This window comes from Melospiza georgiana, chromosome 24 (genome assembly GCF_028018845.1).
Source record: "Melospiza georgiana isolate bMelGeo1 chromosome 24, bMelGeo1.pri, whole genome shotgun sequence".
NCBI classification, from domain to species: Eukaryota; Metazoa; Chordata; class Aves; order Passeriformes; family Passerellidae; genus Melospiza; species Melospiza georgiana.
In genome coordinates, this window is record NC_080453.1 from 9596905 (window position 1) to 9617720 (window position 20816).

At 53.8% G+C, this 20816-nt stretch overlaps 2 protein-coding genes and 1 non-coding gene across 6 annotated transcripts; 2 read left to right on the forward strand and 1 right to left on the reverse strand.

Moving 5' to 3' along the window:
- The first annotated feature begins 258 nt into the window (after positions 1-258).
- RCC1 (regulator of chromosome condensation 1) lies at positions 259-9236 on the forward strand. Of its 4 annotated transcripts, XM_058040139.1 has the most exons (14): positions 259-296; positions 520-566; positions 978-1019; positions 1353-1401; positions 3396-3473; positions 3657-3734; positions 3837-4024; positions 4831-5010; positions 5092-5188; positions 6059-6181; positions 6375-6530; positions 6830-6949; positions 7364-7516; positions 7878-9236. In XM_058040139.1, the coding sequence occupies exons 5-14, from the start codon at positions 3404-3406 to the stop codon at positions 8051-8053; spliced, it is 1341 nt and encodes a 446-aa protein (XP_057896122.1). In that variant the 5' UTR covers positions 259-296; positions 520-566; positions 978-1019; positions 1353-1401; positions 3396-3403; the 3' UTR covers positions 8054-9236. The 4 variants fall into 4 exon arrangements, with proteins under 4 accessions (XP_057896122.1, XP_057896121.1, XP_057896120.1 ...); XM_058040138.1 differs by having other exon boundaries at positions 280-566; XM_058040137.1 differs by having other exon boundaries at positions 280-1019.
- LOC131093308 (small nucleolar RNA SNORA73 family) lies at positions 666-870 on the forward strand. The gene has a single exon (XR_009115558.1). It is a non-coding gene; the product is annotated as a small nucleolar RNA SNORA73 family (small nucleolar RNA).
- Positions 9237-11201: 1965 nt separating the features above from the next.
- Positions 11202-19968, reverse strand: OPRD1 (opioid receptor delta 1). Its single transcript, XM_058040155.1, has 3 exons — positions 19697-19968; positions 13771-14120; positions 11202-13059 (listed from the first exon to the last, which is right to left on the reverse strand). The coding sequence occupies exons 1-3, from the start codon at positions 19948-19950 to the stop codon at positions 12527-12529; spliced, it is 1137 nt and encodes a 378-aa protein (XP_057896138.1). The 5' UTR covers positions 19951-19968; the 3' UTR covers positions 11202-12526.
- Between the last annotated feature and the right edge of the window lie 848 nt (positions 19969-20816).

The following is a 20816-nucleotide window of genomic DNA, read 5'->3' on the forward strand; positions in this document are numbered from 1 at the left end:
GAGCCTGACCGGCGGCTCCTGAGGGGGTCAGCCATGGCGGCGCCTTCCCTGAAGCCGCGGCTTTTCGCGCTCTTCCGACTGCGCATGTGTCAACCACCCTTCCAGCCATTGCGCAGGCGCGGCAGGCCCCGCCCTTTTCGCCGGTGTTGGGTCCGGCCCCCATACCCATATACGGTCTGTCCCCGCCTCTCGCACGGGACGCATGCGCGCATTTCAACCCCGCCTCCCTGCACTATAAAAATCGCCGCGCGCCTTCGCTCGGCCTCTTTCACCGTGAGGAGCGAGGCAGCATGCAGGTACAGTTCTCTTCACTTTTACCCTTTCACCAGTTTTTACCCTTTAAACCCTTTTTCTTGCTGTGGCGCGTGTTCGTGCTGGCCGCGCTGCGGTGTCAGCGGATGCCCGCTCTATCCCCGTTTTACCGCTAAACTACGCTGTGAGTTGCACGTGGCGGTGGGTGCTGCGGAGTCATCCCGCACCGCCTCAGCCGCCGCTCAGAGCCATTTCCTTTTCCTACAGGTTCCTCCAAAGCCTGTTTAAGCTTGGTTTGCCCAGTTCGCTCTAGCGTGAGTATCTTTCACGTGGCCCCGCCGCGTGGTCGGCGGAGCTGGGATGCGCGGGGGCCTGGGGCAGGCAAGGTGGTTTTAAATGTTTAAAGCAAAGGTCCAACGTGGATATCCGGAGAAGTCGCTCTCTCTCGGCTCTGTCCGTGTGGCGCGTGGGAGCGCAGGCCCTCGGGCCCGTGACGTATAGTCCCTTTCCACGACGTTGGAGAGCAAGCCGGGCCCCGAGCCTGCAGCCTGCATATTCCTACTGCTTCTCTGAGCCCTTGGGCCGTGACAGAGGAGACAAACCATGCAGGAAACACTGACACGCCGGGTGGGACGGGGAGCACGTGCCGAGCTGGGAGGGGGAGACATTAAAACACAACCTCCTGAGCAAATCCTTAAATTACCTTTTTTTTTCTTCATTTCCAGAACCGAAATTGATAAAGTTGGAGTGAAACACGATTTTTAAAGGTAATTGCGTTAAAAATGTAATATTCTGCGTATTTCAAAGATGTTACTAGAATAATGGGTCGGTTTAGTGATAAAATTTCATTCCGGATGACACGGGTAGTGTCCAGTAAGTCCAGTTTAGAGACTCCTAGCTTTGACGATTGTGTTGGATTTTGGATAGACAGGGAAAAAAAATTCCTGAGTCTTAAGGGGAAAAAAAAAGGCCATGAGTCTTAGCAGACAGAAAAAAAACACTGCAGATAAATTTGTATTTGTAAATTTGTAACTGGTGTATTGTTGGACACAAAATAAAGCAGGAAAAAATACCTATTTTTTTTTTTTTTAATATTGCAGAATCTGCTGGGGCAAAGTGACAAAGAAAATCTGCCTTTAGTGGGAAAGGGTGAGTATTTTAAAGAGTTTGCCCAAGTTAGGTGCTTACCCAGTTCCTGTTACACTATGTGTAATAACAATGTAGCCGCAGAAATCAAAACGCGATGGAGTGAATTTAGTGGTCTTTTAAAGCACGTGCTTTGAGTGCAAAAAACCGGTGGCCCTGGTCCCTTGGACGTCCAAATGTGTACCTATTTACCGTAGACAACTCAATAAACTGAACTTGACTATGGCTTGTTGTGTGGTTTTGGTGAATTATCTGAATATTAAGGGAAACTTTGTGCTCTGGGTGGTGCCTCTCCTGTGTAGAAGTATGGTTCTTGTTTGCTGCTGAAGCATCTCGAAAAAGTGTGTAGAAGTGCTGTGTGGCATTCTGTTAGGGCTGGATTAGAAACAGATCCGGGTTTGGGCACGAAACCTTCATATCAAGAGCTAAGTCGAGAAGGGTTGAGGGGGTCTGTGACCCCGGGGCGGGGGGAAGCAGGGAGGGGATCACACGGCTTTCCCTTGCTCTTTCCAAGGGGAGTGCAGCTGATGGGGGCGGTTAGGGGAGGTGCTGCTGTGGGTTCGGTGAAATAGGCATCAGCAGTTTCCCACATGTCCTGTCCACGGCCATGACGTGGCCCGAGAGAACATCAGGGAGTGGCTGTCAAGTCCCAGCATAAGCCTGGGATAAATAAAGGTGATGCTTCTCCAAGGTTTTCCAATCTCATGTGGGTGGGCTGTGGGTGATGATCCCTGGGTATCACGGTCTGTAGATAAGCAGATAAGGGCCGCTGTACCAGCCAAGATGTTAATTTGGAACATGATTTTATTAGTAAATAAAAGCTAGTATGGCCAAGTGCAGGCCTTCAGACTGGAACGGCTGAATTAATCACTGGAATAAGGGTAATCTCATTGGATGAAGGGGAAACCCTAAAGTTTGCTGTCCTCCAATTAACTGTAGAAGTTTGGTCTAGTTCCTGTTTCAAGAGTAAAAGGGTTTTCCACTTTGCCGCAAGAAGGTTGCTGGAGAAGGCGTTGGTGCAGACTTGCTGGATTTCCATACTCCATTATCATTGTTCAGCGTGTTTAATTACCATTTTTTGCAGCAGGTCTGTTCCATCACGGCTGGCTGAGGCCTAGGAGGCATCTCCGGAGTTTAGAAGCAGGATGAGTTAGTGACACGGATTTATTGTCTGGGGGGCAGTGTATTGCCAGCCGCCTTGTGCTGCCTGCCCTTGTGTGTCTTTCTGTCCGCCTGTCCTGCCCCACCTGGCCTCGTTCCGTCCTTCTGTCCGCCTGTCCTGCCCCGCCTGTCCTTCTGTCCCCTGTCCTGTGGGGGCACTGCCGGGGCCGCCGACCGCCAGGGGGCGCAGGGCCGCGGGGAGCCGGCGCGCGCATGCGCAGAGCGGAGCGCGGCGGCGCCGGCGAGCGGTCAGGAGCGCGGCGGGGTCGAGCCGGGAGAGCGGCGGGAGGCAGCGGCGGGCGGGCATGGGGACACGGGGGCGATCGCGGGGGTCCCGGCGGGCCCGGGGCCGTCCTCGGCGCAGCCCACCGGACAGCGAGAGAAGCTGCAGGCGGCGGGAGGAGCCGCCGGTCCGGGCCGTGGCCTCCGCGGCCCCACGTGGGGCGACGCCGCGGGGAATTCGAACGGCGGGAAGGGGCGGGGGCCGTGCTCGGGCCATGCGGAACCGGGCAGGGGGTGAGGACGCAGGTACGGCTTGGCTCCGATTCTTCCCTTTTCCCCTTTCCCGTTTTCATTCTCCTTTCTTTTCCCCTTCCCTCTCTCCTCGCCTGCCTGAACCTGAAATCTGGAGACGTTCACATAAAATAGAGTATGGATGAAACATACAAGGGAAAACTTTCTATTTTCCCAGAGTAGGAGAGGGGATCAGTGTTCAAATCCCAGCTGAGTCACCAGTCCCTCAGGTGGTTTTTTGAGGTGTGAGGGGGCACCCCAGAGAGTGAACAGGCCCGGTTCACCAGGTGGGTGACTCCTTACAGGCTGTTTTTGGCATTTAGATTCCACGATGCCGGGAAAACGCAGAGTGCAGATCCTGGTCCCAGAAGAAGTGTCTTCTGAGATGAAAAAGGTTAAAGGTTAGTAAAATCCCTTAGAATTTTCCTTCCACTTTCTCAGGGATGATTTTCACCAGGAAACTTGTACTCCTACACGTTCTCTCTCCCCTTCCCTCCCCGCAGTCAGCCACCCATCGCATCGCTCACAGCCTGGGATGGTGCTGACGCTGGGCCCGGGTAACATTGGCTCTTTTTGGCATATAGATTCCAAGACGCCAGCAAAACGCAGAATGAAGATCCTGGTGCCAGAACAAGAATCTACTGAGACAAAAAAGGTTAAAGGTAAGAAAAATCCCTTGGAATTTTCCTTCCCCTTTCCCAGGGGTGATTTTTACCAGGAAACTTGTACCCTGACATGTTCTTTCTCCCCCTCACACCCCGCAGTCAGCCACCCATCACATCGCTCACAGCCTGGGCTGGTGCTGACACTGGGCCAGGGTAATGTTGGGCAGCTGGGTCTGGGTGAAGACATCATGGAGAGGAAGAAGCCAGCTCTGGTCACACTGCCAGAGATGGTGGTGCAGGTGGAAGCTGGAGGGATGCACACGGTGTGCCTCAGCCAGACTGGAAAGGTAAGTGCAGTGGGTTCTGGGATGTGCTCTGGAGCAGGGGGTAGGAATCAGCCACTGCTCTGCCAACATCTTGTTCCAGCTCTAGGGGTGAGCATGGTCTCGTGGACCACAAAATTTAGGGGCTCAAAAGGAGGACCTGAAAGGGGCCTGCGAGAGAATTGGAGAGGGACTTAGGATAAGGGCAAATGGCTTTACACTGACAGAGAGTAGATGGGTGACACTGCCATTTTAGATGCGATATTGGGAAGTTCTTCCCTGTGAAGGTAGTGAGGCTCTGGTACAGAGAAGCTGTGGCTGCCTCATTGTGGGGGGACAGAATGTAAGAAAATAAAGATAGTGCAGAAGGTAATCTCGCCCCTGAGGAGTTGCAGCTGGACTAATTACCAAAGATTAGGAACAGGCCACAGCTGTGTCCAATATGGATGAGTGCTATAAGAGTGGGTTAGCGGGGTGAGGAGAGACTTGGAATTTGTTGGCTGTGCTATGAGGAAGAAGGAGTCAGTGCTGCAAGGAGCTTCCCTTGAGAAATCACTGAGAAGATATGAGAGCTTCATGATAAGATGACAGCACCTCATCCCTGGAAGTATTCCAGGCCAGATTGGACAGGATTTAAAGCAACCTGATCTAGCGGAAGGTATTCTTGCCCATGGCAGGGAGTGGACTGAAGTGAGCTTTAGGGTTCCTTCCATCCCAGACCATTCCGTGATTCTGTAATAATTCAGCTTCGTGACTCTCTGTCCCCTGACTTCATACTCAGCCCGTTGCCCCTCTGTGCTCCATCCTGACCATTTGCACCCCATCTGCAGATCTACACCTTTGGCTGCAATGATGAAGGTGCCCTGGGACGCGACACCTCGGCTGAAGGGTCTGAGAGCTCTCCAGGGCTGGTGGAGCTGCAGGAGAAGGTGGTGCAGGTGTCGGCGGGGGACAGCCACACGGCCGCGCTGACTGAGGATGGCAGGGTCTTTGTCTGGGGCTCCTTCCGGGTACGCTGAGTCCTCAGATACTGGAAGCTCCACTGGTGGCAGCTGCTTCTGTGGCTGATCCCTGTGTCTCTCTTCCCTCAGGATAACAATGGAGTGATCGGCTTGCTGGAGCCCATGAAGACAAGCTCCAGTCCTGTGCTGCTCCAGCTCAATACCCCTGTTGTTAAAATAGTTTCAGGTGAGTAGGTGTCGTTGTTGAGATGGTCCTAACAAACAGAAGAACACTGTGTATTTAAGAAAGCTTCTCTTTTTTATTTTAGCAGCATGCTGTCTTTATATGCTCTCACAAAGTTTATACCTATTGGGCACAATAAGTCAACATAATGTTCATTGTTGCAAGGCGGTCAACACCACTGTTTTCTGTCAAGATCTAGCTGCAGGACCCCTTGTTTATCTTTTCTGCTCCTTTTCCACGCTGACAGCATCAGTAGGACTCCTTTCAGGGGCAAAGGTGACTCTTATCAGCTTCTCTTCTTCATCTAACTCTTTCTGACTCACAGACCAGCTGTGAGCCCCTTCCACAAGCAGGGCTCTGGGGCGTGCAGGGTCAGGCAGGTACACAAGGTTGTCACAACCCTTGAGGAATGTCCATGAACTTTTCCTCCCTGTTGGCTTGTTCCAGTCCTGATACAAGGGTGTACTTGCTGATCTCTGACTCTTTCAGAGAACAAACCTCTTAGCCCCAACAGATTCACACATTGAGTTAATATTTGACCAGTCTGATGTAGAATGCCTTCCAAGTGGGGCCAGAGCACTTGCTCTCTAATGAGGCCTGGGGAAGCTGAGCACAGCAGCCAGGGTGCTTGTCCGGGGCCCAGGGGAGGTTGGGGCACACCTGTGTCCTTACTGCCTTCCCAGAAAAACTGCTTTGAATTCCTGGGATTGGGAAGATGGAGATCCTGGAGTTTTAGGTGGTGGCACAATTGGTGTTGAGGTATCAAGTGCAGTAAGCCCCATAAGCTGGAACAACTGGGGTTTACCTGTGGGATCTCAGTCCTGAGGACTTGTTGAAGACTTCTCCATAACTTCTTTTTCCTTCCTGTCCCAGGAAATGACCACTTGGTGATGCTGACAGTGGATGGCGACCTGTTCACGTGTGGCTGTGGTGAACAGGGTCAGCTGGGCAGAGTGCCAGCACTCTTTGCCACCCGAGGAGGACGGCGAGGACTGGGTGAGTGGATTTAGTTCTCAGAGGTGCATCCTTTGGCTTTGGCTCTGCCCTTTGCAGAGGAACAAAGGGCCCCAGTCCCTGATGCTCAAGGGCTTGTGTGTAATCAGTGACGTATGTGCAGTGAGCCAGATCCTTAGATGCAGCGAGGGTGTAAATCCTTAGTCCTTGCATAACGCTTTGTCTCCTACCCCAGAACGGATGCTGGTCCCCCAGCTTGTCCCTGTCAGAGGCAGAGGGAGAAGAAGCAAAATGCGCTTCCAGGACGCTTTCTGCGGGGCGTATTTCACCTTCGCCGTCACGCGTGAGGGACACATCTATGGATTTGGCCTCTCCAACTACCACCAGCTGGGTGAGCTATGTCCCTCCAGATCTCCTTCCAGTCCACTGCTGCCCTGGCCTGGTGGGGGAAGCTGCTGGGTGCCCCAGAATCTAAACACTGGATGCACCAGAGCTGGAAATGGGTGCGGGGCGCGCTCTGGGTTTAGGTCCCAGCCCTCGTGCCCACTGGGTTTGAGCAGAAATTAGATTTTGGGCCTGGGTAGCTGTATTGGTCTCTGGTAGGGTGAGCCCCAGGGTGGATGGCTTAGTGCCAGAGCTGTCCATGCCCATGGACCTGATCCGCCCAGGTTTGTGTGTCCCACCCTGCAGGGACCCAGGACACCGAGCCGTGCTTCTCCCCGCAGAACCTCACGTCCTTCAAGAACTCCACCAAGTCTTGGGTTGGGTTCTCTGGTGGGCAGCACCACACGGTCTGCGTCGACTCTGAGGGTGAGTGACTCTGTGACAGGTGGGCTGGGAGTCACACAGCAGGGTGGGGGGAATCCCATGGCCCTCAACCTGGCCAAGGAGCTGTTGGGATGAGGGTGATGTGCTGGAGCCCTCCAAGCTCTCAGTGTTCGAGGAAACAATGTTGGTGTGAGATTACAGCAAAGAGAAGCTGACAACAACGGAGACCTGGACTCAGTTGGGAGCTCTGCTCTTGCACCTCTCCAGCTTACTGATTTTGGGGAGCTGAAGGGTCTCTATCCCACCCTGCCCCTTCTGGATGGGTCTCAGGGTGTGGTGTGGAGGAGCGATGCTCCTTCAGGAGCCAGGCTTGGGAAGAGGTCCTGGTCTGCTTTGGCCTTGCTGCAACTTCTGCCCAGCTCAGATCTCCTGTCTTGTGTGTCCACTGTGCTCCAGGTAAAGCCTACAGCCTGGGCAGGGCAGAGTATGGCCGACTGGGCCTTGGGACAGGAGCAGAGGAGAAGAGTGCACCCACCGTTATCCCAGAGCTCCCCAGTATCGTCTCGGTGGCCTGTGGAGCGTCAGTTGGTTATGCAGTCAGCAGTGATGGTGAGTGCCAGGGCTTGGGAACCCTGCCTTCTGTGCTTCCTTCATTCCTCCATCCAGCCCTGCACACCGTCACCACACACTGCCAGCTGGGTTGGGTCTGGAGCCGGGTCCTGCTGCCCATCTCCTGGGGGCAGCTGCGCAGTGGCTGCTCAGATCTGTTTGTGGGCTGTGGGTTTATTTTTCTCCCGCAAAGGGCTGAAAGTTCCTTGGCCCTGTGAGGTAGCACCTGTTGAGTTGCAAGTGCTTGTTCTCTTCCTCCTGCTTGTGTTTTGAACTCATAGAGATGCACTGTCTGGGTGCAAGGTCACCTTCCCATTTTGCAACAACCGGGAGCTCAAAGCTTGCTTCACCTCTGTTGCAGGACGAGCGTTTGCGTGGGGAATGGGCACTAACTACCAGCTGGGCACCGGAGAGGAGGATGATGTCTGGAGCCCCGTGGAGATGACGGGGAAGCAGCTGGAGAACCGGCGGGTGCTGGCCGTGTCCAGCGGTGGGCAGCACACGGTGCTGCTGGTCAGTGACAAGGAGCAGAGCTGATGAAGCGACACCGCAGCCAGACCCGGCGGAATCACAGCACCCCCAGACCCCCACAACTTCTGCCTGGGTTGGGGAGCCGATTGCTTGGGGAGGGCAGGCGTCTCATGGAGCTCGGCCCAGCAGCGCCTGTCTGGCTGGGACAGGGTGCCCATGGGTTCTCTCTGCAAGCGTTTGTCTGTTTTCCTGTGGTGCCCAGTGCTCTGTCAGCTCCTGGGTCAGCTTGGTCCTAAACTGATCCCAGTTCTGTGCCTGGATGGATTTCCACTTCTTCTCATCTTTTTTTTTTTAAACATTTCCTGGCCCAGCAAAGCTGAGGGTTTTATTCTTTACTCTGCAATCAGGTTTGGGTAATAGTCTCCCTGAGATCCCCATGTTCCCCACATCTGGATGCTCTTCCACCCCCTTCACCTAAATCACCTCTGGATTTGTCTGCTGCCACCCCCCAAACCCCTCTGAGCCTGTTCCAGGTAAATCTGAGTCCAGCAGGAATGTGCCCAGGAAGCTCTATCCTCTAATCCAGAGCTTGTGACTGCTGTGGGGAAATTCTGCCTGGTGAGGGAGAATGCTGCTGGATGATGCCTAGCACAGTGTGACCGCTGGAGGCTCCTGCCTCCCATCCCCTCAAGCTGAGCCCCTGCCTGGCAGTCAGGCCAGGAGCAGATTCCCCACTCCCCATAGCCTGGAGCAGCTGCCTCATGCTACTTTTCACAGTCCTGGCCACTCCCTCTTTGCCATTGCCTTTGGAAACCCAACCAAATCCATCCCACAGGTGGGAACACTGTTACTTTAATTTCTTCTCTTTCACTTGCTGAGGAAGGAGGTTCATTTGCTGTTAGGGCCTGGATGAGCAGACACCAAGACTGCAGCTATGCATGGAGTTGCTGGAAACAACAGCACTCCTCCTCCCCGTTGCCTCCCTGATCCAACTGGTCTTGATTCCTGTGCCCAGCCTGCTCCATCCTCTCCTTATAGGAGGTACCTTCGAGGTACCTGGAGTGAGGAGGACTCTACAAATTGTAGCAATAGGAGTGGGGGTTGTGGCTGGGGAGGGGTGTCTGGGGTTATACAATGGTTCCAAAGGGGTTGGATTTTTTTAAAAAAGAAGATGTATTTTGGTTGATTAATCAAGGCAGAAAGGACAAAAAAAATCTTTTAAATTTGGAATAAACGGAGTTTTGATAAACCCAGGCTTTTCCTGCGCTTTGGAGGGCTGGGCAGTTGTCCGGTGGGGACAGGTGTCTCCTTTCGGGGCGCTGTCCCGGTCCCAGCTGTGGCCGCCAGGTGGCAGCCGCGGGACGGAGAGCGGGCGTGGTCCCTGCCATCTCTGTCACCCCCTTCAGCTCCCAGCTTGGCTGACGGGTCACCCCACTACCTTTGGGTCTCCAGGAACACCTGGAAGGGTCCTGGCATGTCCGTGCAGGGTGCTCCCAGCTGGAGCTGAGCCAGATGTGTGTGGAGACTGGAAGCCACGGGGCAAATTCCCACATCCTGGTGTGACTGGAGCCCCAGGTCGCTGTTTACACTTAATTCATTTGGGCAGGAGCAGGTTCCTTAGTGAGCCTGGGCACTGAGAGCAGCTCTGCTGCTCCCATGTGGGATGAACTTGGATTTACAATCAGGGATGGCCTCAGTGGGTCCAGCTGTGGGGTGCGGGGGCACCCGCATCCCATCAGGTGGGTTTGTTCTGGTGGTTGCAGTTCTGGGCTTGCAAAGGACTTTTATTTTTACCTCTAAGCAAAAGATTGGGATGTGGGCCCACAGGGAATGTTGTATTGTGAGGGATCAAGCCCATATTTTGCTGTCACTGCAGGCTGAGCCATGGGCAAGTGCTCTCTAATCCTGTGGCTAATTTTGCTCCCTGGGGACCATCACCATTTGATACCGTTCAATGAAATGTGACCTGCTGGATACCTGATGCAGAAGCTGCTCTTCACTTAGGCTTGATTCCCAGCAACAATATTTACCCAAAACCAGCCTCAGCTACTGGGGAGATCCCACATCCCAGTGCCCCAGTTCCTCCCTATCCCCCTTTCCCTATTAAATGATGAATTGCAAGACAAGTATCTCTGTTGAGCTGAGAGCCTGGGTCCACCCCAGGCTGCTCCAGGGTCAGGAAGGTGGGAGTTCTTGTTCCTGTCCTTCCCAGGAAAGCCAGATCCCTTCATTTCCATCTGCATATTAATGCAATTCCAAAGTGAGCCTAAACCTGCAGACAAAGAAACTGGCATCATCATAATTTATCACAAGCTCAATAAATCAGGGTTCATTATTTGGTGAATTAATTAAAGAAAAAAAAAATGGGGAAAGGATGTTTCCTGCAATAGCACATGTGTTTTGGCCTGCAAATGTCCCTGGAAATAGCCTGTTGGTGTGTGCCAGCATGGGTTGCTGTATAATTAATCTGGGCTGGCTGCTAGTTTAACCGGGCTGTGAAATCTCCAGAAATGGTGCCTGGCTCAGCTTTCCCAGGGTGCTGGGTAATGGACAGGGGTCCTCGAGTGGTTTTCACATCCACTCTGCACTCTTTATGATTCTCCTTCTTTGGGAACTAAGAAACCTACACTGCAGAAGTGATCAGTACCCTTAAGTCCAAAGTCTCATTAAGCCAGAGCAAAGTTACAGGCTCCAACACCCGTTTCTGTTGCTTTTCCGCTGAATCCTCATTTGTATTTAAATTGCAAATGTAATTTGGGCCAGAATTTGGACTGCTTGTCTTTTGAAATAAAATTATATCTTGATGACTGTTGGCAGAAGAGGTTTTTGGTGACTAGGGCTTGCAAACAATCTCAGCTCTAAAGGGCTTTGGGTGTTCACAAAGGTGAGTTTTTCTAAGTCCAGGTATGTATTTAAAGCTTGAATTCAGAATCATCAAATGGCCTGAGTTGGAAGGGACCTTAAAGCCCATCCAGTTTCATGCCCTGACGTGCAGGGACACCTTCAGCTGTCCCAGGCTGCTCCGAGCCTCATCCAACCTGGCCTTGGACACTGCTTCCCTGAGCAACCTGTGCCAGGTTATCCCCACTCTCACGGGAAAGGGTAAATTTAGAGGCAGTTTCATCACTCCCCAGACCACCCCCCTGAGCCGGACCTTGCTCATTTTTGATGCCTGTGAGTCACAAGAGAGCTGGAAACTGCTTCCTATCTTCGATTTTATTTTACTTGAACTTTTAGAAAGCAGGGTTCCTGTACAGAAATGCCACAGTAAGGCAAATATCCCAAGGGTTGGAGCTGGAGATAGTGTCTGAAGTACTTTGTGAGATGCTAGGAATCCGGCATATTCAGCTCCACCACACATGTAGCAGCTGCTGTAGTGGGAGGTGTGATGGGAGGCCTTGGGGTCGCTTTAGTTTCATACAGCTAGAGACAGACATACATATATATTTATAAAAGTACACAAAGAGTTCCCTCCGAGCCTGCTGGCTAAAGCACGGCCCAAAGCAGGGCAGGCTCTCCCAGTGCTGCTCGCTTGCACTAGGATTTGCCCCCAGTTTTCCAGCCCAGCATCACATCCATGTCCAGGGCAGCCTTAGCTGCAGTCAGAGGTCTCTAAATAACACTAACCTAACAATGACATTAACAGTAGAAAGCTTTCACTGGGAACAATCCCAGTTTGAGGAACTCCAGGAGAATTTTTACAATGGATCTGGAGCTTTTTGAAAACTGTCTTTGAAGTGGCATAAGTTTTTCTTCCCATCTCCAGTTGTCCTTTGGACATAGCTCAGAGTGGGATGGAATGAGGTCCCATGATGTGGCAGAGAAAATGGCCTCAAGTCATTCCAGGGGAGGATTAGGCTGGATATTAGGGAATGTTTCTTTCTTGAAAGGGTTGTCCAGCCCTGGCACAGCTGCCCAGGGCAGTGGTGGAGTTAACGATCACCAGAGAGATTTAACCATCACTGTGTGGATGTGGCACTTGGGACATAGGCTAGTGGTGGCCTTTGTAGTGGTAGAAGAACAGTTGAACTTGATGATCTTGGAGGACTTTTCCAACCTGAATGATTCTGTGATGCTATGATCACCTCCTGGCACAGTTCCTTTCTGCCATGTGAGTGTTTCCCCTCTTGCTATGGGCTGTGGTGTCATCCTGGCCTGTGCAGGAGGATAAGCATGTGGAAATTGCAGTTCTGGTGCTCTGGGCTCTGCCAAGAGCCACATGTTGGAGGGTGACAGCCTCTGCTGGGTGGTGTTGTTGCTTGAGGAGATGGCATCAGTGGAGCATATTTGCCCAACTTGCCTCTTGTTCTCTCTGTAGGAGAGCCCTACATCATTTGGTGAGTCCCAATTCTCCCATTTTTCGTTCTCAGGATGTAAAAAGTTTTTGCAGTCAGTCTGTATGCAAACCCAGCAGTGTTAGTGAGCAGCGCCCAGCCCACCATTGTGCTACAACTCTGTGGTGGTGACCTGGGTGACTTCTGAGCGCAGCTCATCTCCTCTGTGTCCCTGGCAGCCCCGCTGGGGGCTGCCCACGTCTAGTCATGCCGGCTTGTTGCGGGCTTCAGAAGCGGTGCAGGTGGAGACGTGCTCCCGAGTGGTGTTCCTGGCGCGGGAGAAGCTGTTCTGCTCCACACGAGCTCGGAAAGGCAGGCAGAACTCTCGGAAGCACCTCTTGAAGTTTTCATCCAGGAAAGCATAAAGGACAGGGTTGAGGCTGCTGTTGGTGTAGCCCAGAGCGATGCAGAAGTGCAGGCTGGCCACCACATAGGGGTTCTTCTTGTCTATGTCCACCAGCGTCCAGACGATGACAAAGATGTGGATGGGTGTCCAGCAGATGATGAAGGCTGCCACCACCACCAGCACCATGCGTGTGATGCGCCGCAGGTTGCGATCCTTCTCCTTAGAGCCTGAGAGGAGCCGGACGCTCTTCAGGCGAAGGATCATCAGCCCGTAGCAGATGGTGATGACCAAAATGGGGACCAAGAAGGCAAAGATGAAGACACATATCTTGGTCACAGTGTCCCAGTAGATGGGAGGGTCAGGAAACTGGAGAGTGCACAGGACCATACCATCTGCAGCAGAGAGGAAGGTCAAAGAGGAAGCTCAGTGTCTGCCTTCTGCTCAGTAATGGCTTGTTAAAACCCTAGGGAGATGCATTCCTACCTGCCTGCTCTTGGCAGAGGTTCCCCAAGAGCTCTGTGCCATCAGACCCCTGTCCAGAAGACACTGAGGAGAGGCAGTGGATGCAATGACTATGGAACCTTTTCCCTGCAGGGCCTCCTGGGCCACTCAAGGCCAATCCTGCCTTCTCTCAACCCCCACGATGGACATCCCCATGTCACATCCACATATCACCCTTCACTGAAATCTGTCCACTTCCTCAAGATGCCCAGAGCTTTCCTAGCAGCTAAGGACCAGTGACCCCACACAGGAGCTGCAGATCTTAGTGTGAGCCACTTGGAGACTTTGCAGCATCACTGGGGTGTTTTTAGGCCCCCTGCTTTCCATACCAGGAGGTGGGGAGAGACACTGGCTGGACTGGAGATGGGGAAAGGTGTGGGATCCCTACCCTTAAGGGGAAGGGAGGACAATTTCTGGGACAGTTTCAAAGATGGGAAATAACACCATGGTGCTTTTTCCAAGACAGGGCACATTTATGGTGTCACAGACAGGTGCCCACTACTGACCACTAATGTGCTACAGGACCAGAGCTCAAGTTTGCCAGATCACCCCCTGGGATGAACTGATGGGACAGGAGGGGACACGCACCCCAAGACACTTGCCTTTTGACTTGGTGACTGCCATGACCATGATGGGCACCCCGATGAGGGAGGAGAGCACCCAGATGCAGACATTGATGATCTTGGCTTTGGCCGGCGTGCGGAAGTCCAAGGCCTTGACCGGGTGGCACACGGCGATGTAGCGGTCCACACTCATCATGGTGAGGGTGAAGATGCTGGTGAACATGTTGTAGTAGTCAATAGAGAGCACGACCTTGCAGAGCAGCTCCCCAAAGGGCCAGGTCTCCATGAGGTACTTGGCGCTCTGGAAGGGCAGTGTGCTGGTGGCCAGTGCATCAGCCAGTGCCAGGTTGAAGATGTAGATGTTGGTGGCTGTCTTCATCTTGGTGTACCTGGGGGTGGCAGAGAAAGGGCATGTTACAGGTGGTCAGGGCACTTGATGTGATGAGGAGGGGGCACAGTTTGTCTGCTCACAAGGTGACACCGGCCTTGGTGAGCAAAAGTGTTGTGATGTGCCTTTCTGCAGCACCAATGTGCTCAGCATTTCCCTGAACCAGTTGCACAATGTCCTTTATCCCCTCAACCCTCCTTCATCTGATTTTCCACCTAGTAAATTGTGATTATCCAGCCTGCTTCCCTGTCAAGGTTACTTGCAGAAATTGGATCGATTACCCCCGGAAACAGGCCATCTGGAAGCAGCCCAATTAGCCAGCCTGGAGCTCCAGAGCCTTTGGGGGAGCCTGGCTGTATCCCCCAGAGCATTTGGGAAGGGCTGGCTCCGCTTCTGGTTCTTGTCACACCATGGCAAGAGAAATGTGTGGTCCCTCATGTCCAAACCTTTCCTGAAGGGATGAGGCAAAGTTATGGCAGATGCCAGAGAAGCAGGGATGTGCGTGTGTCTCCCAGGAGCATGCAATCCTGCAAGTGTTGATCAAAGGGATGCTTTGAATGGTGTGGTGGCTTGGAAATAGATACTGAGGGATCTGCTGGGCACCCCCAAAGAGCAACACATGTGGGGCAGGAGTGGCTCTGTGAAGACCCTGCTCTTTGCAGGGCTGCACCAGCAGCTCCAGCTCTTCCTGTGCTCCCTTCCAGCAAATCCCCATTGCTCAGAGAGCATCCTCCCCAGCCTCAAGCTTTTTTAGATGTACCCTCATTAATTAACATCAGGGTCAGTTTGCCCAAAACCATCTCTGCATGCCTAAACCTGCCTGTAGCAGCAGTAGGGAAAGGCATAGAGGGGGGAAATGACCCCGTTGTTGCTGAGATGAAAAGGTTGCTTTCCTTGGTGTACTTATAAAATAGACAGAAAGTGACTTTTCACATGTGTGACAGGGGTAAGACAGTTTTAAACTGACAGAGGGCAGGTTTGAAGCAGATATGAGGGTGGTAATAACCTGGCACAGGGTACCCAGAGAATCTGTGGCTGCACCATCCCTGGAAGTGTTCCAGGCCAGGTTGGACAGGGCTTGGAGCAGCCTGGGATAGTGGAAGGTGTCCCTGCCCATGGCAGGGAGTGGAATGAGATGGGCTTTAACGTCACTTCCAATCTAAAGCATTCTAGGATTCTGTGATAATTAGTACAGCTCATTGCATGTTGGGGGTACAGGAAATGAGTTAAGGTAGGGGGATTGAGTGGTTCCCATCTCAGGTGGTCCTGCCATGGCTGGAGCCCAGGACAGCAGGTTGATGTGGGAAAGAGGCTCTTGGGATTGATGGTGGTATCCAATCCCTTCCCCTTATCCTTTCCCCATCTCAGAAGGATCAGGAGAGTGTATTTGTGGGGACAGAGACCCACCAAGTTGCATTGTCAATAGAACTGGGAACTGGAGCTGAAAAACTAATTTCTCTCTGTGAGAAAACAGAAAACAGCAGCTTAACCCAGCTCCCAGCGCCAAGAGCATTCCTGTCTCCTTCACCATGGCTGCAAATGGCAGCCTGTTGCCCAGGGGCGGAAATATTCAAGCTGAGATTTTTTTTTTTTTATTTAAATATGGCATTAAAAATGTCTTGTCCTTGAAAAGTCCTTTTCTGTTCTCTTTAGTGTTATTTTCCAAGCGCTTTTGCAGAAAAGTTTCCTTCCAGGTTAAACAAAAAGCTGAGAATTTGTGGTATTGTCAGGTTTTGCCTCTCCTATGTGAACAGTCAGTTCAGGTAGATTCACACATCTTTGGTCTCTGTTTTTTTGAGTAAAGTGGTAAAAAAATCTGTTATTCATTCCATGATCTGCCAGATGTGCTTAGCTGTGCTGGGTGAGCACTTCCCAACCCCCTGCCAGATGTGCCGAGGTGGGGGGCTGGAGGGCCAGAGCTGTCACCCATCCCCAGGCAGGATGGGGCTGGTGAGGGCAAAGCAGTGACAGGGATGACTGGGATGATAATGGGAATGTCTAAGATGATGGATTGACTCTGCCAATGCATTTGACTGGAATAACAGGGATAACTGGGATGAGGCTGGGGATAACTGGGATGATGAAGGACATAACTGGGATGATGGGGTTGATGGGAATAACTTGGGATGATGATAGGGATGACTGGGATAATAAGAATGGCAATTATCTTCCAGTACTGGGGTTTTGAGGGAAGATTCAGCCCCCTCCAGGTTTGGGCTGAGGTTTCAACCTCCTGCACAGGGTGAGGCGTCCATCCTGATGACCCTCCTGAGCTGCAAATGAAACTGCTGCTCCAGGAAAGAGGTTTATTGCCCACATTAGAGGAAATCATCCACTGCTGCTGATGGACCTCCCCAGGCTGCCAAACCCATTACAATTAAGTGAGTGCCTTGATTGGGGAGTTATGCACTTGAACGGAACAATCTGGGTAGTGTTGATGGAGAGAAGAGATGGGAGGGGATGGGGCAAGCACAGGGCAGCTCCACATTCCAGTCTCGACTCCCAAGTGGGGATGCCCTCTCTAAACCTCTTGGAAAATAAATAAGTGAAAGAAAAGTGAATAATAAGTGAAAGAAAAACTCCTGGAGCTGCTAAAAGCCGCTGCCTGAAAGAGCCTGGCTTGACAAAGCCTGCACCCAGCTGTCCCTGCAGCCTGTGTGGGAGCTGGTGGGGGGCTGATGCGCTTAGTGGGGATGAGGCACTTGCAGCCCTGAGCTCACAGCTGCCAATTGCTTCCAGGAGTATTTTTAAAAGCATCTGACAATACAGTGGGCATGGCAGTGCTGGTCAGAGCTGTGGTGGGCTCCCTCCAGGTGTGTGATGGGCTTGGCTGCTCTGGAGACGGATTTATTTGGAACTTGGCTGTGCTTGGCTCATGGTGTGTCCATTCACAGAGCTATACACTAGGGTCCTGTGTCTGCATCTGCCAGCTCCCAGCACTCATGGACTTTGTGGCAAACTCAGTGTAGTCCCAGAGGTCCCTGACCCCCAGGATGTGCTCCAGCCGTGCTTCCAGATTGCCTGGACCCCAAGGGCACTTAGAGGTGGCATTAGGAGAAGAGCACAAAGCAAACACCCAAAATCTCCCTGGCAGTGAGGTCCAAATCCAAGCTGATCCCACCTCATAGCCCTTTCTTCCATGGACACAGGTCTCCCCTAGTCCTGGCCTAAACCGTGTCACCATGGAGCAACTCTGACAAGGACCCTGGGAAACTCCAGATGGTTTGGCCATGGACGGGCGAAGGCACATGTCCCTGCAGCCCCTCCTGTCCCAGGGGCTTGGAGGATGATACTTGCTCATTTCATGGGAGATATTCTCCTTCCCCGGACGTGTTCAAGGCCAGCTTGGACAGGGCTTGGAGCCGCCTGGTCTAGTGGAAGGCAACCCTGCCTATGGCTGGGTAGTGAAACAAGGTGGCCTATAAGGTCATTTCCAACCCAAGTCACTCCGTGATTCTGTGTTTAATTCCAGCATCAGTTGGAAAATGTGGGGCTAGAAGGTGTGGTGAAGGGATCTGGGGCCATCAGGCTTGCTAAAGCCTGGGTTACATGGAGCTACTCAGTAAAATAGGGAGGATGTTTGCACATGAAATCACTCTCTTTAAAATGCTTTCCCTCTCCTCTCTGAGCAGAACCAGCTGGAGGGGGTCTAATAACACTCATCCCTCACCCTGACATTATTCATGGCATCTGTCTCTGCTGCAATTACCTCAATTTGCTTTTTCAGACCAGGGCTCATTTTTGATGCCCCTTTTGAGTGGATGAAAAATCCCATTAAGGGTCAGGTCAGGTCAGCGAGTTATTCCCCCATGCCACTCCCCATTGCCGGCACTCTTGGATGGTTAAAAACACACAGCAGAGCTCCACAAAGAGTGGGGAGCAGGGGCAGCAGAGCCTGATACCAGGGCAATGGGCACTCCAGGGTGGCTCATGGACATGTTTCAGGATGGTTTCCTTCCCTCCGGTGAGTCACCACATTTATTTGCGCGCATGCAGTGCCAGGCTGTGCTGACCTCTGGTAACAATAGCTATGGACTGAAAGGGATGGGGAAATGAGGGTGGAAATGGTAAAAAATGTGAATTTGGAGGGTTTGTTTAAATCCAGCCACCAGCTCTGGTTTGGCTTTAGTGTTTTGGCCAAGCTGGGGTTACAGCATCACCTGAGGCAGTGGAAATTGGAATCACCCCACAGATTCTGCACCGACAGGACCAAGCCCCCTTCAGTGCAAAGGGGGTGGCTGTGAAGCCCAGGCACCTAATGAGACTCTTCTGCTCCCTCCTGCTAGGCTGGAGGTGTTGAGGTCTGTGCCCTCACAGAGTGTGACTGCGAGCACAGCCCCATCCTTTGCTGCTGGCAGAGCTGTGGAGGAGCTCTGTCAGCCCTCGCTGCTGGCACTGGTCCTGTGGTCTGGTAAGACTTGGCTTTGTGGTCCCAATTTCTATGTCAACCCATCTTAACCAGGCAGGACCACCCAGCGTCTCGGACAAAGGGACTGATGAGGTTTTGTACCTTAGCACAAGTGTCTGGCGGGATACAGCAGTATCTTGCCATGCCCCATCTTTAAAGTGGGGGGCATTTGGGTCATGTTGCTTGCTCTGGGGTGCAGAGACCCTGCAGACCCTGCCTCTGCCCAGGGAAAGCCTCGCCACAGGTGCCGAGGTCTTGGATGCAGCTGAAGTAGGTCTCTCGGCTACTGGAGCTGGTACCCCACACCGGGGGGAGCAGAGGACAGCTCAGCCGTTGTGGGAGATGGGGCTGGGCCGTGCAGTGTCTGCTCTTTGTTAGGGAAAAACAGAAGTCAGGCAGCTGCAGGAGGTGCTGGCACAAGAAGGAGCTGGGATGGGTTGGGTGGGTAATTCCCACTGACGGAGTGAGGTGGCAGCAGCGGGAACCCGCCGGCCCCTGGCTGGGGCGGGGGGGGTCTGGACCCACCCTGCAAACAGGGCAGCTCCCAGCCCGCAGCAGCACCAGCCCTGCGGCTTCGCTTCCTCACAAAGGACAAGAGGCACCCATTGGGGTCGGGCTGTGTCGCCCATGCCCCCCCCCCCCCCCCATGCCCAAACATCTCCCTCGCACTCCCCGAGCTGCTCCAGGCACACATGGCCTCTGCTTTCACCCTTGGCACAGCACTGCACCCCCCACATTTGTACAGCCTGCACACGTACTGCTCACACGCACATCGCAGCCGTCTCGATGCGCACAAGCAGCCGGTTCATACCCAACCCTCCTCCTGCTGCTGGCAAACTCACACCCAGTGCAGACACACCTGGTGCACACTCATAACCGTTGCACACTCACTCCTGGTTCACACTTACTTCTGCTGCTGTTTGACACGCAGCACACACTCGCCCCTGCGCACACTTTCTCTTAGTGCAAACTCCCTCCTGGTCCTGTCAACCCTGGTGCGCACTCACCCCTAGTGCACACCCACTCCTGGTGCACACTCAGTGTCACCAGCTCACACCTCCCATGCGCTGCACACTGACCCCTGGCACAGCCTGGCCCCATCGGTGCTTTCGCACTCGGTGTGCCCAAAATGCCCCCTTGCTCCCTGCGCACCCCTGCCCAGCTCTCACCTGACGATGCCGTACATGACCAGGACGTTGCCCAGCAGCCCCACCACGCACACCACAGAGTAGAGCGCAGTGATGACGATGGCGATGAGGATGGATGTAGCGTTCTTGGCCCGCTGCAGGCCCGTGTCGTTGACCCCGTGTCCGGGCAGGGGGGCCCAGGCGGTGCCGTTGCCCCAGGGGGTGGCAGTGGCCGTGGGCAGCCCCGAGGGCAGTTCCACGGGCGCATCCATGGTCACATCCATGGGCAGCTCCATGGCCCGCGGGCGGCCGTGGCCCCGCTGGAGCCGCCGCGCGCATCCGAACCCCGTGGGTTCGAGCCCCGCTCCCGGCCGGTGCCGCCGCCTCCTCCCGCACTCGCGCGGGCCCGGAATGCTTTATAAACCCGCGTGTCCCCCAAGCCACGTGGGGCTGGGGGCGGCCCTGCTCGCCCGCCCGCCCCCTCGCCTGTCTGTACCCCTCCCCTCCCTGCCTGCTCCCCAGATCCCTGCCTGCTTTTCTCCCCCTTGCTCCCTACCTGTCCCCCCCGTCCCCACCTTCCCCCACCTCGGTCGATGGCTGCCTTTCTCCACTCGGCAGGTCCTTGTCTTCCCTCCAGGGTCCCGTTTTCCCCGCATCCCTGCCTGCCTCGCCCCATGCCTCCATTCCTGCCTGCCTTTCTCCCCCACGGTTCCCTCCTTGCGTCCCCCCTCTATGCCTCCCCGGCCCCCCGCCCCAAGCCTGTCGCTTTCCCTCCCCATCCCTGCCAGCCTCCCCTCCCAGTTCTTGTCTTGTCAGTCCCTGCCTGAGCCCCGCTCTCCCCAGTCCCCTGCCTCTTTTCCCACCACCCAGTCCCTTACCTGCACCCCCCTCCCTCATTCCTGCCTCTGCCTCCCCTCCCTGCCTGCCTTCCTAATCCCTGTCTCTCCCCCGGTCCCTGCCTGTCACCCATCCCCGGAGCCCGCACGGGTCCCCAGCTGGAGGGGGAGCACGATGGATCCAGGCGCTCTGATTGTTCTGGGTTTTCTTTGTCTGTAACAAAGCAGGGGGACAAGCAGCCCTCTTGTCCACAAAGCAAAGACGGGCGGTCTCCAGTTCTCCCTTGGCTTTGCTTTTTCTTCCTCTCCTTCACTCTCCCCACCAT